Source organism: Oxyura jamaicensis, chromosome 20 (genome assembly GCF_011077185.1).
Source record: "Oxyura jamaicensis isolate SHBP4307 breed ruddy duck chromosome 20, BPBGC_Ojam_1.0, whole genome shotgun sequence".
Lineage (NCBI taxonomy): Eukaryota > Metazoa > Chordata > Aves > Anseriformes > Anatidae > Oxyura > Oxyura jamaicensis.
In genome coordinates this window covers 3,692,345-3,709,277 of record NC_048912.1, presented here as the reverse complement: position 1 = coordinate 3,709,277, position 16,933 = coordinate 3,692,345, and the positions used below count along the sequence as shown (strand labels likewise).

At 41.9% G+C, this 16,933-nt stretch overlaps 1 protein-coding gene across 13 annotated transcripts in view; it reads left to right on the top strand.

Annotated features, from left to right (window-relative positions):
- Positions 1 to 14,757, top strand: part of PTPRT (protein tyrosine phosphatase receptor type T) — a 502,670-nt gene extending 487,913 nt beyond the window's left edge. For all 13 annotated transcript variants that reach the window (XM_035344293.1, XM_035344286.1, XM_035344283.1 and 10 more), the window contains 5 exons: positions 2,148 to 2,279; positions 5,319 to 5,444; positions 6,836 to 6,999; positions 7,504 to 7,639; positions 8,331 to 14,757. In XM_035344293.1, the coding sequence (XP_035200184.1) occupies positions 2,148 to 2,279; positions 5,319 to 5,444; positions 6,836 to 6,999; positions 7,504 to 7,639; positions 8,331 to 8,384 (612 nt within the window). In that variant the 3' untranslated portion in view covers positions 8,385 to 14,757. The remainder of the gene's footprint in view (positions 1 to 2,147; positions 2,280 to 5,318; positions 5,445 to 6,835; positions 7,000 to 7,503; positions 7,640 to 8,330) is intronic.
- Positions 14,758 to 16,933: the final 2,176 nt, after the last annotated feature.

Below are 16,933 nucleotides of genomic sequence, written 5' to 3'. Positions count from 1 at the left end.
CGGGCCCCACTGATCCTAGTCCGCACCAGGTTTATTCATTCTTGGGTTTCTCTTCTGGGAGAAATGGATCCAAAGCAAAAGGACTTTTATTTTCCCTGCAGTTTTTGAGTCTGATCTCTCCAGGCTGGGCAAAACCACATGGATTTTCTCTCCTTTACACAAGTGTGTTGCTTGGTAATGTGGTAAATCACAGTCTATGTCATTCTGCCTCAGGCTGCTGCAAAAATTTTGTCTAAGAAGCTTTTGAGCGTGCAGTCTGAGGTTGTATCTTAGAAAGGCAGATGAATAAAGAAGTGGTGGGCCAACTCTTCCCACTGGTTGATGCACAAGTTGGAAGAGAAACGTTCAAGGGGAGCTGCCAGGGCAGCTCTTTGAAAAGAATAGTTTGCAGTGTGGAGTGAGTGATTTATCTGAGCTATCGCAGTTAAGAGTATGGGAGTACAGGGATCGGATGTGCAAAAAACGTCAGGGCTGAAGGACACAAGTAAAACTGATGTGAATCTGTCTGAAGGTGATTTCTCTCACTTTGTTTATAGACTAGAACCTCACAGCACAGGTCATTTGTATGGGGTGACTTATGCTGATGGTTTCATTTTGCTGTGGTGTTTCACTGCCTTTGGAAAGGGATTCCTTTAAAGGCACTAATTATTGCAGTTGGAGTGTCTGTAAATACAGTCTGGGATGAAGTGTCATTTTTTCCCAAGTGATATTGAATAGGGTCATTTTTTAATTTCTTTTTAAAATTTTGTCTGTTCTTTCAGTCTTTGGGGAACAGTGTTAGTACTGCATTTATGAGGTTAAGTCAAATGATCATAGAATTAATTTTAGAGGTCTTTTTTTCTTCAGAAAATTGTGATGTCTTTCACTGCAAATTTGCCCAAGGGAACTTTTTTTTCTTTTTCTTTTTTAAGTGTGTCTTATGCCTTAGCAAATCTGTAGGCTCAATTCTCCTGTTTCTTAGGGACTGGGGATGTGCTTGCACATTTTGGCCCTCATTACCTCACAGCGCTTTGCTAATACTTGTATCCTTCCATACAAAATTCCTAACTGCATTTTTTTTGTATATAGAAACTTTGTATAAAGAAAGAGGGAAATCCCTTCCAGACTGATCCCAACAGCTTTCCTTTTCCCATCAGTTTTTCACTTCCCATCACCCTGCCCGTGCGTGCACCCCAGGAACATGGTGCAGCCACCCCACAGAGCGGCGCAGGGCACGATGCCCTTTCCCCCTCCCAGCCTGGGCCACTCACACTTGCACCCACAGCTGGCTCATGTGGAGGAGAAAAGGCAAGCCCCCATGGCTGCCATCTTAATACATTGGGTATTTATTTATTTACTTACTTTAAATCCACAGTCTTCATCTGTGTCTTTGTGTGCTTGGTTTTTAAAACCAAGCATTGTACCTTTTCATTCACGTCTGCTTCACAGAAGCACAGCACAAAGGACGGAGCATTTGTAGGCTCGTCTAAGCATTGCCTGCTGAGGTTGGAAAGCGATAGTTTTGAGCTTCTGTCCTTTCATCTCCAAGTGCCTCTCAAACATTCATTAACACAGCCCCACAGAGGTTAGGACCACAGTTTCTCCCCCTCACAGTTAGGGAAATTGAGGGCAGAAGGCTTTTATGAGGTGATGAGAATAGGAACAGAAGTTGAATGTCAGTGGTGCAGACTCTGAATACCCCCCCGTATCCTTTTAAAGGATGGCTGTGACCCAACTGTGCAACTTCTGGAGCACCGTGCCACCGGGGAGCAATGGCAGATGGGGCTAATCCCTCTGCTAGGTCCTGGAGTCCATTGCAGCAAAAATGAGGGAGTTTGCTTCCAGCTGTTTTGTTTCCCATTATTATTATTACTGATAGTAGTAATAGTAGAATTAGTATTATTTGCTGAGTCTCAAAATATAAATAATTGATTTAGGTAATCTCTGCTCTTGTGACACTTCTTTAATGAAATGTCTTCATTGGGAGCAAAAGAATCCCATTATGAGACGTTCATTCATTGCACAGTGATAACGAGGAGAAGGATATGTGATTTGTATAATCTGGTTAAATGGCTCAGATTGCCTAGCCATAGCCTCCCGGGTATAATATTCATTTGAATAAAAGTTGATTGATTTTTTTTTTTTAACTAATCTTATTCTTTTGTTAGAGCCACAAGCAACCTGCTGCCTTTATTGTAACCCAGCACCCTTTGCCCAACACCGTAGCAGACTTCTGGAGGCTGGTGTTTGATTACAACTGCTCCTCCGTCGTGATGCTGAATGAGATGGATGCAGCACAGGTAAGTGATTTTTCATCATTCAGTCATGTAGCTTTATTCTCAAATCCAAAGGGTTTTAAGAGGGTTCCTGCTGCCATTTTCTTGTGGTCAATAAATAAAATAAAGGATGGGAACCAGAATGTTATAGGTAATGGTTTGGGGTATTAAGAAGGATAAAGGCCCAGGTCCACATGCTTGACTCTTTCTAAGGCAGCTAATTCTCACTGCAATTAACAGGGATGAGATACCTAATATGTTGCCTTTGTTGCGTATAAATTCTTCTCCCAAACCCATTTCCATTTCTCCTGTTTCCTCCCTAAAAATATGTACTTCATGCTTGCCTGTTCACCCAGCATTTCCAGAAAAATAAAACGCAGAGATACATTGAAAACCTAGGAAGGATCTTTCCCCTGAGCTTTCCAATGACATTCTGTAGTACTAAGAGTGGTTTGCACCATTTTTGGAGAAGCACGTTGTGCTGTGTATTTTTTTATTTTTTTTTTAAGTGTCATGTGTAAGTTGGTTTCTTGGTCACCGAACACACTGTTATTTTCAGAAGCTGAGCTTGCAGGGGGAGGAGCCGTTGCTGTTGCTCCTGTTCCAGAATTTCCAGCCACCTTGCTGATGAGTGGCAGAAGATAACAGCTTTCAAAAAGGCGTAATCATGCAATTTGTGTGAAGAGTACGGTTGGCATTGCTAATTCCCCCATTACAGCACTTGTTAAACAGGAGAAGAACTCTCAAGTAGTTGGTACTTCATGGATTAATTTTTCATTTGTGTCTTTGCTGTCTTCAAAATCTTACCGCACTTGAAAGCAGCAGGTTTATTGGTCTCTTTTTTTGGATGGTAATGGAGAAACCAATCACCTGGTCATTGAGGGGAGCTCCCTTCGGGGTGGAAGCTGTGGGATTTCATTTCTGTCTGTGGTGAGAGCTCTGCTCAGAAGTGGGCTCTCTTGGTGACCTGCTGAGTCTCAGCCCTCTGTGCGAAGAACTGGAGGTCCTGTGCATTTGCTGCCTCCTGCCTGATCTACCCAGCCTGCTTCTGAGTCCTTGGCACAGCATCCAGAGGTGGATTTCATCTTTTCCTTTTTTTCAGACACTTTAAAAGAAAAACAAAGCGTTTTCTGGAAACCAAGCATACTTTCTCACACTTCATTCTCAGAAACCTATCAGCCTCAGACAGTGTTATTCTTGCCGACTATCTTGCTGCAGAAGGCTTTACCTGCTTTTTTTCCCCTAGAAAATTTCAGTTTTTATGAGGTAGTTTTCAGGCACGGAAAAGGAGATTTGGCAGTACATTAAGTCACTTTGACAGTTATTCTAGCATGGTGTCACCTACCTCAAGTCTGCAGCCAATGCCAAAAACACCCAGCTAGCACTGGAAGTTAAGGATAGCTTTAAAGTTTGTATCTGATGAGCTCTCAAGGCAGGGTGTGAAAGTTTGCTATCAGTTGTGAAAGTGAGATTTCTGAAAAGGAAGCTTAACTGTGTTACGACATTATGCTTGCACTGTTATTGTACGACAATGTTGTTATTATCTAGCTGCTCATCGTTGCCTAATCCAAGCACGACACCATAAGCACAACAAAACTGTCAGTGTATGGTTGCACGCAAATGCCACATTTGTGTGCTTAAGCGGGATGTTTTACTCATCTACATGAATAAAACACAAATAAAAAAATTACTTACACAAAAGCTGTGGTTAAAACCCAATAAGTGGTTAATAAATAAAAATGTGGTTAAAATAAATAGGTCAGTGAGCCTGTGATGTACTATGCAAGAAAAAAGTGCAAATAAACCATCTGGAGTTCAGAGAGCATAAAAGGTTGTTTTAAGCACTGGGTAAGCATATGCATTTGGGTGGTCATTTTTTTTTTTTTTAATTCAGGTAAAGCTTAATCTTTCCCTTCTTTATGCTGCACCTTGAGGTTGTTTCCTAAAGCACCTGTTCCGCTCCCATTTCCGTCTCCTTGTCTATTGGACAAATGCTTTGAGAGGAAATCTGTAGGCTGCTTGAAAGTCTGGAGGAAGAGTAAAGACAACCTTCAAAGGAGGATTTGCTTATGTGGTCTTGGCTTGCTTCTTAATCTTGAAAAACTAACAAGGGCAAAGACGCATACAATTTCATCCCACCCAATTCGATCCCATATGATCAAAGGAATAACAGGAATACAGAATTAATGTGGTAGCATGCACACATATGACGATGTTACTGACAGTGATTGAACCTGAAAAGCCTGAGATAAAGTTCAAATGAGCATCTAGGGGTTGCAAGACTTCTTAAAAATTACACTTGAAAATAGGAAGGAAAAAAAAAAAAAGCACAGAAAAATACAATCTCAGCAGAAATTGCTAATGAGATCTCATGCAAAATATTTTCTTGCCATGATCTATTTCCAGACGGGTTTGAAATACTTAGACTGTAATTTGTGTGAATAGTTTTTTTACGCTTTGAATTCAGTAGCATCAGCATAAGAAAAATGACTTCCAGCCCACTTTACAAACTTCAGAGGTTCAGTTGTGGTTCACCCAGAAGTTGAAGTTGCTCTGCTTGCTCTCAGAGCTAACTCGTTTTCCCTCCCCTGCTCGCTGGCAGAGTCAGAATGCCAAAAAGTTCATTGCACAGAAAAGTTCCACTTTGCTTAAGACTGATTTTGTTGGTGTGTGCAGTTTCCTCATTAACTTCAAACCTATGTGATTCCTACTACACTTACCTGCAGACATTGGTCTTCTAATGCTCATTTTAAATCTATGCCCTGTTTGTTTGCCAGCCACTTTTCTGCACCTTTACATCCAGAATTCAATCAGAAATTGTGTTCATACTGAAAAAGAAAAAAAGTCAAATGTCTAAAACATCTTTGGTTTTGTCTTCACATTCATGATATAAAGAAGTTTCACGGAGCTAGAAGGAGGTCTTTTCTGAGCAAATGCATTCTGTAACAAGGGATTTGCTATGGATTTTGAGCTGGTTATGAATTTGAAGTGAAAGAAGACCGATCATGCATTGCCTTGTTAATATTAAGGTGCTTTCGGCTTTTCTTTTGGTGTTCTCACTAGCTCTGCATGCAGTACTGGCCAGAGAAGACATCCTGTTGTTATGGCCCAATTCAAGTAGAGTTTGTTTCAGCAGACATCGATGAAGACATCATCAACCGGATATTCCGGATCTGCAACATGGCTAGGGTAAGATCAGCAAAATATCAGATTCCCTATTTATTCTCAAAAATATATTTAAGGAAGGGGAGGAGGCAGAACCTAGACTATGGCTTAGAGATGCTGAATCTCTCACCTAGTAACAGAATTCCACTGCAGAACGTAGTAGCTACTTCCTTTAATTAACATTTAATTGCATCAGTCTATATTGGTAAAAGGCTCTTGGCTGCAAGTAGAGAGTGGATGATATGAGCTGAAAATCTGTATTTAAATAGAATTCATTTTTCTATGTATATTTGAGAACAATTAATCACTTAGAAGCCAATATAAAACCATCAGTATCATAGGAAATAAACTGAGATAGTGTCAAATGCTCTCCATCTGTTACCTACTGTGCAGTGTCTCTGAAGACAAATGCAATGTTTACTGGCTTGACTGGACTCCCAGTGGCCACTGTTTTCCTATAAATAAGCAACTCCTGTTTCTGTAAGCAACTTTTTGTCTGTGTTACTCGTCTCCAATATAGCTGAAATGATAAAAAACAAAGTTTATCTGCACACTGGATCCAGGCAATGCAACTTCAGGGCTGCAGGGAGAGGGTTTCAGCAGGGAACTTTTCTCTCATTAGTTGTTTCCCGGACTGATTGTATCTCTATTTTTTTCCTTTTTTTTTCCTTTTTTTTAATCAGAAGTGGAAACAGGCTCCAAAAATTACATTTCTGTACTGTTTGACACATCTGTCTCTGATTGTGTGGTCAGAGCCTGTGCAGCAGTTCAATTATGCCATTATGGAGTGAACCTTGAGGTCTAACTACATGAATGGCTAAATCACTTACCTATTCACCACCCCATAGCCCAAGCCAATCGCCTCTGAACCAGGGACAGCTGTGAAGTCCTCCAGCTAATAAAAGTATGGCCCTGGGACTCACACCAAAGCTGGCTTGTAAATGAAGTGCTGGCAGGGTGGATGCTGTGAACTCCTATTTCTCTGCACCCATCTGTATTCACCACCAACAGCCACTGCTAAAATCCTTGTGAGGATCCTTTCTACCATGGTGCCCAGAGATTTTTTCTGAGGGCCATCTTTGCCTTTAATTCTTATGTCACACCTGACCTCCAGCAGAGGCTGCCAGGAAAGTGTATTTGATTTATTCTTACAATTTGATGAGACTTTTTTCTGTAGTGGAAACAAAACAAGGCATTCTTAGCAGATGTTTTCTGTCTGACCTTGTAATAACTGAGATCATGGTTATCATGCAGAATATTGCAAAGTCCTTGTTCCCGACTCAGGCATCACATACCCAGAGTTGGAGGATGCTAGCATTAATGATATGAAATTTAGAGGGAAAATGTCATGTAATTGGTACCCCCTGCTTCCTGCCACATTCCCATTAGCATCTTGAAAATGCTCTTTGTTTCAGCCCCAAGATGGATATCGCATAGTTCAGCACTTGCAATACATTGGCTGGCCAGCATACAGGGACACCCCTCCTTCCAAACGCTCCCTCCTGAAGGTGGTCAGAAGGTTGGAGAAGTGGCAGGAGCAGTATGATGGGCGAGACGGCCGCACTGTTGTCCACTGCCTGTAAGTAGGACTGGAAAACGTCTGTAACCTCACAAACTGTGTCTGACCAGGACCGGTTATGGATCTGGAAATCTGGTTGCTTGCCAGGCTTCAGCTGGGGAAAATGAAGTTAAATTACATTTGCAATACACTTCAAGTTGAATATTGTGCTATATTACCTCCTGGCCCAGAGATTTTACTGATTGTGGTGAGGAGTAGCCAAAAAGGCTCTGCTATTGTCTGCTGTGATCAGCTCTGACCACAGAGCCCCAGAGGAGCAAAGAGGAGGATGGCAGTGCCCAGGGCTTCCTCTCAGCCACTGCCAGGGATGGGCTTAGCCTTTCCCTCGTGCCATGGTGCTGCCAGCTCTCACGCTGCCCCTGCAGAGCTGCTTTTCCACAAACCCATGAACTTCCTCAACCAGGCTGCTGAATACAGACCTCTCTCGGTGTATGTGTTGCTGTGTAAGTAGTGCTTTCTTCCCTCGCCTGGCTTCATCTGTTGCCTCCTTTCTTCTGCACCCAGGAACGGTGGGGGACGTAGTGGCACCTTCTGTGCCATCTGCAGTGTGTGTGAGATGATTCAACAGCAAAATATCATCGACGTGTTCCACATAGTGAAAACGTTACGGAATAACAAGTCCAACATGGTGGAGTCACTGGTAAGCTTTCTCTCTACACTTTACCCCGCCCAGCATATGTAGGGGGACTTCAGTATAGGTACAAAATTTCATGGCTTAGCCCAGCATGAATCAAACCCAAGCATAATATGAAGCCAGCACAGGATTAAAAACAGTCCCATTTTAGCACATGCAATGAGTCCCTTAGTCCCATTACTTCTCATCTTGAGCAGCATGCGGAGCAGAGCATCCCACACCCAGCTGCCTCCAGGAGGTCAAACCCCAAGTCGCAGTCACCATGGCTATGGGCAGTGGGTAGGATTTGTCCTTTTGCATATGCATGCAGGCTGGTGCTTATTGCTGTTACATGCCTTGAAACCAGGCAGGGAGAAGTCTGAAGCCCAAACTATGCTCCCTGCAACCCGAGAGATTAAACTGTCCTGAATTCAAACATCTCAATCGATCACACTGAATTCTTCCTCAAAAGCAGTGAGGGCATGGAACATGAACTAATGAATAGTCCATGGAGTGGCTGTCTCTTTGAGCATTTTTCTCTTCCATTGACGATAACATCTCTTAGTAATGCTTGTTCAGTATCACAGAGAAATACAATTAATGTTTGCCTGGTCCTGCCAAATGTTTAAGAAGGAGAGAATTTTTGGCAGCTTGTGGAATGAGGCTCCAAAGAGTTCATCTGCATGCCAGCATCACTGACTTCTGTTTTGTCTTTCAGGAACAGTATAAATTTGTATACGAGGTTGCACTGGAATACTTGAGTTCCTTTTAGCCCAGCGAAGGGAGGGGAGCCTCCGACAAGGCAGACCCCAACCCCTGGCAGACGCTTCTCCCCTCTCCCACGTTGGAAGGCAGTAACAAGTGTGGGAAGGAAAACCTCTCCTTTCCGGAGCAAGAGACTGAGACTGCACAGACCTCACTGGAAGGAGGAGATGATGCCTGTGTTTGCTGCTGCCTGCTTTCTATTGGAGCATCTACCGCTTCTTAAATAACCTATTGTACAAATTAGCAAAATGGGAGACAGACTGAAAGACTGGACTTTCTAATCCCCTCTGACTTCTCTCCTCTTTGGGATTGTATTTTTGCTCTCCTTGCCGCAGAGTGGGGAAAGAATGAAACCCTTAGGAAATTCTCTTTTAAATGTTTCCTTTTTAAGTTATGTTTTTATTTTTGAATCTCAGTCTTTAATTTTTGAATTTCTTGCAGCAGTCATTTGGGAAAAATGAGATAGCCATAGGGGATCTGTGACATGTTTCATTACAATTTGCCTACCTTACCTGTGTTTGTTTTATTTTCCAAATGAAAAGGCCAACACCAAAAACCACTGGAATTATATTTCTGTATCTGGTTCCTTTTAGCATGAAAATAGATGATGGAGATGAGAAGTTGTTCATGGAGTCACTGCCTCGGCTTCTACGTGTTTCCTCCCAGTTTCTGCTGGACTCCCAAGGCTGTGTGCATGAACTGGTTACATCTCTAGTCTGTGTTCATTTCAGTGCTGGCGAAGCAATGGCATTAATGAGTTTCCCAGCCACTTAAACCCTAAGGTTAAATATTTGCATCAAACAAATTGCATTTGTCTTGCAACTTTGGTAACTTTGTTACCATATTTTTCAAGTATTTGCTGGGGTGCAGTGTGTCTTTGAAAAACAGGGTATAAAGTAGGTGTTATCGATCATATACTATGTATTATTATTTTTTTATTTATTATTTGTATTGCTGTGGAACTTAGGACCCCTAGTCCTGACAGGACCCTGCTGAACTAGGCACTGTGCAAAGAGAGGACAAAGAAGGTTCCTGCTCAAGAACTTAGAATCTGAAGGTAATCTTAAAATTGGGTTTCATCGAGGTTTCCTCACTGTTTTCAAACTGTTTTACAATCAGATGTAGCTGAGTGATTTATTCACATTTCCAGCCCCTGCAAATTTCAAAATGGTAACCCATCCAGGCTGTAGGAAAGGTGATGTACATACACAGAAACCTGTTCTGACATGTGCTCAGAGAAGTCTTCGACCAGCACAGCAACTTTCCATCTTAAGCAACACAGCTTTTGTTTTGTTCTGCAGAAATGCCTGTGCAGCTCTACTTCTTTGAAACAAACATCAGATGTGTTTTGCCATGGTTCTGGATCTCATTCTGACTTCTTAGAAGCTAAGAAATTGCTTTTCTAGAAGAATATGCTTAAGTAGTTAATCACTAAGGTCTGCAGGATAATCTTGGAGAATTTGAAATGAACAAGGACTGCAATATTCAGTATTTCAATTTAGCTGTTTATTTATCTTGAGGGTGCAGGGATACGGGGTTGCTCTGTGTGTAAATTAGATTCTGGGAGATGCAGGCTTCTTCAAATACAGACTTGTTAAAAGCTAGACTGAATGTAAGAGTTTAAGGAAAACTCCTCTTTCTTACCACTTTGTAGTTTTCTACCCCCAAGTAAACACTCAGAGACTGTGCTGGGAACTCTGTTGTGTTACTGCCTGGCACAGAGAATGCCAGAAGCTCAAAAAAATTTTACTAATTCTACATGTAAATTGAAAAAGCACCTCTGCTTCATAGGCATTCTTTTCTAAAAAATTATACCTTTGACTTGACAGTGAAGTATGAAAATCAAATCTGATAAAAGCCATTTGACGCAGATAGACCAGCATCTAACCAAAAAGTTGTTATCTCTATCAGGACCTGCAGCAATCTTAAGAAAGGATGCTTGGTATTTGCAAATGGAACAGCAATAATCCTTCTTCCTGTTAAGCAGAGGAGGGGTTTGCAGAGGATGCTGAACTGTTTAGCTCATGTTCTTTCCAAGAAGCTTTGGGTTCTTGGCTTCCTTCAAGTGAAAATCTTGAAGGTCTTAAATGTGGTGGGCTACAGCATCCCTTGATGTAGCTAGAGAGCCACAAAGTATTGATGAGAACCCCCTCACAGGTTCCTCTGCTGTGTTTCAGGTTGGTCTTCTCTGTTGCCTGCAGAAATCCCCTTTAGTTGATATTGGTGCTTCAGGTGAATGTCTGGTGTTACAGGAAACAAATTACTTATTTGATTTACTTTTTTTTTTTCTTTAATATTTTTTTTTCTGCTGAGCTATGCAAGCAGTTCCGCAAAATAATAGAAAATAGACAAAGCAAAATTATGGCATAAAAATTAGAAGGAAGGCAAAATGCAACTGTTTGGATTCCAGGCATAATTGCCGTAACAACAGCTTACAGTAACAGCGTAGGTCAGTAGTTCGGGGCCAGCTGCAAAGAAGAGGAAAGAGGGAATCTTGATCCCAGGATGGGATTTTTCAACTGCCTAGGTTGAAAGAAGGTAAGGAGAAACTACCAGTGAAATGCTCATGACTTCACCAGCTCCAGAAAGCCAGAGAGAATCACTCCCTGTAGAAGCTTTGGAAATATTAATTAGTATTTAACATTCTGTTAATTTTACGTGGAAACTAGCATACCTATTGCTACTGAAAGACTAGTTCAAGCTCTGAGGTTAATACCCAGGATAAAGGGAATAGAGAGGTAGAAGAAATGGCAATATAACCAAAAACTTAAGTGTCAGAGGTGATTCCAGGCTTAACAATAGCATAGAGGAAAGTAGATTTAAAAGCCAGAAGTAAGCCTAGAGGAGGGATGTATGCACGGAGAGAAGCAGGTGTTAGAGGAGCAGAGCAGAATAGCTCTTGCAGTGAAGTTGTTTAAGGTCTTGAGATAGGTTTGAACGTATTTTCATGGTATGAAAAACACTAGTACAGGGTCAGTGGCAAGTACCAGCTGATGTGTTCCATGTGCTTATAGCCCTCAGAGAATGCAAAGTGATGTTAGCAGTGAAAGATGTTTAAGCCACACCTTACCTTGTATTTGCAAGAAACAAGTTTAACGTACATGTTGTTGGTTTGCACAGCCCAACTGTTAGTCACAACTGATTACGTGCCAGCTCAGTTCAGTGTTTCTTCTAATGTTCAGCTGACAATCAGCGTGGAAGGATGCTCAGCAAACACTACAGGTGGTTCTGGTTATGGACCCAAACTGTTACATCAGCACGCAGCTGCATTGCTTTCAGGGGACTGACCTGGGTCTGTGTTGGCTCAGGGATTTACACTGTTCTGTGCTACTCAGTGCACATATGTTGAATGTAGATTAATGATGAAGGAAAAGAAAAGAAGGCCACTTTAAATAACCTTGTTATCCTGAGGTTCTTTAAGCCATAGAGAATAGCCGGTAGCAAAATAGGTAACGTGTTTGAAGCAAGATCACGGACATTGGGTTTGTTTTCACTGGGAAAGAGAAATGATGAGGTAAAGGAGGCTTTCTCACTCCTGAAAGGGTTAACAGGGACAAGAAAGGGTTTGTCAGGGACAAACTTTCCAACCAAAGTATTACTTGCTGTGGCTGGGGAGCAGTAATATAAGGTAGAAAAGGTGAATTCCTCAATGACTGAATTTTAGGCTGGGAAAATATGATTTTGACAATATCTGAATGGTGATAAGGAAAACATTTATTCCCATTCCAACATCCTGGCAGGGTTGGGTGAGAATTGTTTATTGATAGCATAGTATGGATCTGAAGTGTAATCTGAAATTCAGGGAACGGGAAATAAGTCAAGAAGGCTGGAGGTATGGGGACTATATCTTACACAGGGTAACTAACATCTTAAATTGTTATGGGATATAACTGAAGCAAGAGATATTGAGGCTGGCTGCTGGAGAAGGGAGACCCTGAGTTGTTGCAGAAAAGAGACAGAGAGACTAAACACCCTGCAAGGTACAGTAGGTCTTGAAAATCTTTTTTATTATTATTATTATTTTTTTTTTTTTCAAAATTAAGATCTCTGCAGGAGCTGCATCCTTTGCTGGCACCTCCCCACCCCCAGACTCCCAAAAAAGGCTGTAAAGAAAAAGGTGTTTGAGGACCTGTAAGTAGACCTGAGGTACTTGTTTATTAATGTGAAGAAAACAGACCATGGATGGGAGCGTAGTGTCCGTGTGAAGGTGACTGAAACTGGACTACTAGTGGCAAACAAGCAGATGGGGATTTGGTGGGCTTAGGTCTGCGGATTGAAATAACTGGTATTCTCTGATCCAGGAAGTCTGTGGTTCGTAGGAGACATTTCAGTTCATGACTTTCAGTTCATGACAAATTTTTTAGCCAAGTTGCAGAGTTCTGTCTGCTTTTGTCATGCTTAGCTCCAACACTGGTTGGTCCTACTAAATTTATTCACATTTCAGCCAGTTGTGTGAGCTAGCGTTGTCCATTTTAGTCCACAGGCAACAGGCGTCTAGAAGGAAAGATTTTCAGAAACATGGAAAAGCCATAGACTTTGTCACCCCCCCCTCCCCTCCCCCCAGATCAAGCCGCGGTTCCTGTACTCCATCTTTCCTGCTCAGTGCCAGCCCACACGCCCAGAAAGTAGACAGATATTTTGGGAAATGCTGCGACCCCTAATCAGTCTGGTCCATGTAACTGTGTAGGGCAAAGGAGGGAATCCCAAAGTGTAGCTTCTGGGCAGAGATACATGGATTTGTGTGTCAGTAGGTTTCTACCTTTTATTCTGGATCTGTAAATGCCCTGTAAAGATGTCCAGTGGCAATATAGACCCCACAGTAGTAGATGTAGGCTTGTAGATATTAGACTTGTTTTTCCACTTACTTTTCACAGGTCCTATAGAATTAGGTTAGAATTAGGCCCACAGGCCAGTCATCGTGGGTCACTGCTTGTGAGTCCTGTAAAGGCAGAGAAAGGAGAGAGGCCAATGCCTGCAGCAGGTGGCTCCGAAGGCATTTCAACCAGTTGCTATCTGGAAGAGGGGGAAAGGAAAAGCAATCTCCTTTGGAGAATGACAAACATTGGAGGTAAAGGAAGATTACACGGAGTCCTGAAACAGGTAGGAAACTTCACTTTGTTCTCCCTCTCATTCTCTCAGGGGTTTACTTATGTCATTCCTGCTTTTGTGAGTTCATGCCAAGATCATAAAAAAAACAGGTGGTAGCACATTCCACCTTGTGGAGCTCTCTAGAGATGGAGCAGTCAGTGTAACAGAGGGAATAAATCCTGAGGGACAGAGATAAAAGGTGATTTTCTTGAGAGGAATCTTCAAGTACGACGTGCCCCTATCTGTCACACTCGCAGGGTTCTTTGAAAGTCATCACAGAGCCGTCCACAATCCTGGCATATTCCTGCATGTGCAATACAGTGCAAATGTTGCACTCAGAAAACTTCTTTGTCCTATAATACATTTAAAGAATCAACTGTGTTACACTGGTAGCCAATGAGCTGTTGGAAAGGGCATCTCCTGAACTTGGTACGAGCCTGCTGGGTTCTCATCTGAGATTCTCCCGCTTGTCTGAAGTGAACAAACTTCAGTCAACCCGTTTGTTAGAAACATAAATGGGACCGTGTGACAAAAGGTATTCAGCATGACTCTTGGGTCTGAAACTCAGTATACCTCTTAGAAAACTGTGAAGTGGTAAAACAGTATTATGTGTTCATTGCACAGACCTTTTCAGGAGCAGGAACTGAGGAAGCCAGCTAGTTAAGGTTAGGTACACAGAAAAGAGTAATGAGTACTCTATTAATCCTCCTGCTTTCGTATTTTATTTAGATTGCAGTCTTCTGTAGCCATACATACATGATACACAATTTAAATGCAAGTGCCCTTTCTTTCCCTGCTCCCCCAGATACCTGTAGCTCTTCCTACAGCATAGCAAGCAAGCAAAGCCCACTTTCTGCAAGGGCCACTAGGAAAATCTATCATGTAGTATCTGTTTATTGACTTGGAAAATATTAGTCATCTTCCTCCTCATAAGTATTTGAAGAATATACAATTTGGTATAGCAGTTAAGTAAATTCATGCTTTTTTATACATCAAGACCAAATCCTGTTGATAACTGAGTTTTATGGGAAGACAAAAATCTTGCTGAGTTCCAGTGGCCTCTAGTCTGTAATCCTTATGTTCTGTGTTAAAAGATTCTAAAAGCCTCCCTTGTAACCAATAGACTACACTTAGAATATCCTATGGTTTCATGTTGGAGTAGCATAATTGTGAAAACCTGGCAGCTTCTTCTGTTTGTAAAAAACAAGAGATCTAAATGAGCCTTCCTATCCTCATCCCAGTGCATCTAACAGATTTTTCACCCTTATTTTCTGTTTTCAACCTAACCCTTAAAAAACAAAATAATGCAGCAGACTGAATGACAGATGCTGGTGTTCCCACAGTGTTTCCTGGTGGGGGGTAAGGAGAAAACTTTTTTCTTGCAAGTCAGTTCAGCATGAGCTCTTTTCTAAGTGGTGTAGTCAGAGACAGTTTTGTCTGGAGCAAGGATTTGCTTGTTGTTGCAAGGTGGAGGTACACTGTAGATGTAACCTTTGGGACCAGACCTCATCTTTTCGATACAGGTTCCCAACAGAATAGGGGTCACTTTAGCAGAAGTACTTGTTGCAAAATGACAGGGTTTCAGTGAAGATTTTTTTTACTGGGATATCTGATATCCTGGCAGCCTACTGCTTGGGGGTCTTTGTGAGATGCTTCAAGCATGTTGCTCTGCGGAGCCTTATTTCCTTGTGTGAGTACATCATCTTTCAGTGGGGACCTCCAGGAAATCTTCCTTACCCGAAGTTACAGAAAGGAGTGCGTTCACAGGGGCCGAAGTGGGAGCGTGGTCAACACTTGATAAGCTTTCATGAATTCAGCTATTCTAAAAGACTCCCCGGGACAGATGATGATGTGTTGTTTGCATTGCTGAAAGTGTAACTAGCTCTAACACTTCATGTGCTGGGCTTCGGTGTACCGGGAGCAGAACTGGCATTATCCTCCTCATCACCCCTGTAGCCCTTTCTTATGTCTTCAGCACTTATGCTGCTCTTCCATGCCGAACGTTGCGGCTGCATCCTTGACACGTTTAATCCATACTGACTAACCGCATTGACAAAATTCACTCCTGTATTGATTTAATCTCCTTCACCTCCTTCCCCTCTGCGCCAATCCTGTTGAAATTAAAATGTACTAGCATCACTTGTTACCAGACTTGTTACTACTTCAGACAGCAATGCTGCAGCTGCATCTGGATCAGCAGGATCCTATCCAGCTCCCTGGATGCATTCTGCCAGCAGGGAGGAATGCTGCATGAGAGCAAGTCTCTGCTGTTGCGATTCTGCCCCCATCTCCCCTCCTTTGGCCTTTATGGATTACTGGTGAAACTCACTTGTACAGTTTGGATGTTTGATAGATAAAGCACGTATGGAAAAAAAAGGAAAAACTATAAATACAAAAAACTCAACACTGTGCATTCAGTGTCTTTTCTTTCTAGCTTAAAAGAAGGAAGGTAAATAATGTCAAGTCAATGAATATCAGATATATTTTTTGACTGTACATTACAGTGAAGTGTAATCTTTTTTTTACAACTGCGAGTCCATCTTATTTATTCTTGTAAATGTTCCCAGACAATGTTTGTAATATGGGCTGTGTTGCAAATCCATAAAATAAATCTGTGATCTGAGATTAATGTTTTACTAAGAGACTCTTGTACTTGTGCCTTTTCTTTGCACTTACAGGGGACAATACATTGCAAGTAAATACTATTAGCAATGGCGGGGTGATGGCACATGAAAAATCAAGACAAGCTTCTTGTCACATGATGGGCAGCTGGCTTTACATTATGGTTATCATTCAGAAGTAGCTTAGCAGCAAAGAGAATTCACCAAGCACTTGAATTTAGCTGAAAATTTTGAGCCAGCCCTCGCAGAAAGCCAGTGTATGTGAGCTGAGTATTTTTTAAAATTATAGTCTTTGAAGCATGAGTTAGAGCTAAGCATATTCTTGCAGTGTTTTCCTTCTAACAGGTATTACTGTCTTGTTTCCTTGGTGTTCAAGAGCTGAATGGAGATCGCTAATGCTACTGAGATTTTTCTGGTGTTTCCTATAGACAGGCACACGAGGGTATTTTGTGTGCAGGTGTTGCATGCCAAACTTGAATGTAGGATACGGATGTCAGTAACAAATATTTTCACACGTTTTCCAGCAGGCTGCCATCTTCTGCCCTCATTTATCAACAGCCACGTGGCAGTGCTTGCCATCCAAGTCAGTTTATGCAAAGCAGGAGGCTGTAGGCAAGAAAGTAGACAAGGCTCCTGTGCTCTGAACACTGCTTTGTTCCCCCAGTGCAAGCACAAGCACATTCACAGCTTAGTCTCAGAATAGGAAAGTCCTGTCTTGCTACCCTCATACAACCCAAATGGTAAGAACCGATACCTTTTACATTGTTAATTAGCCTCACTAAGAAGAAAAATAATAAAAATCAGGCATCTGAACAAGGATGATGTAGCTGTTGCTTTTCTTAAAGCG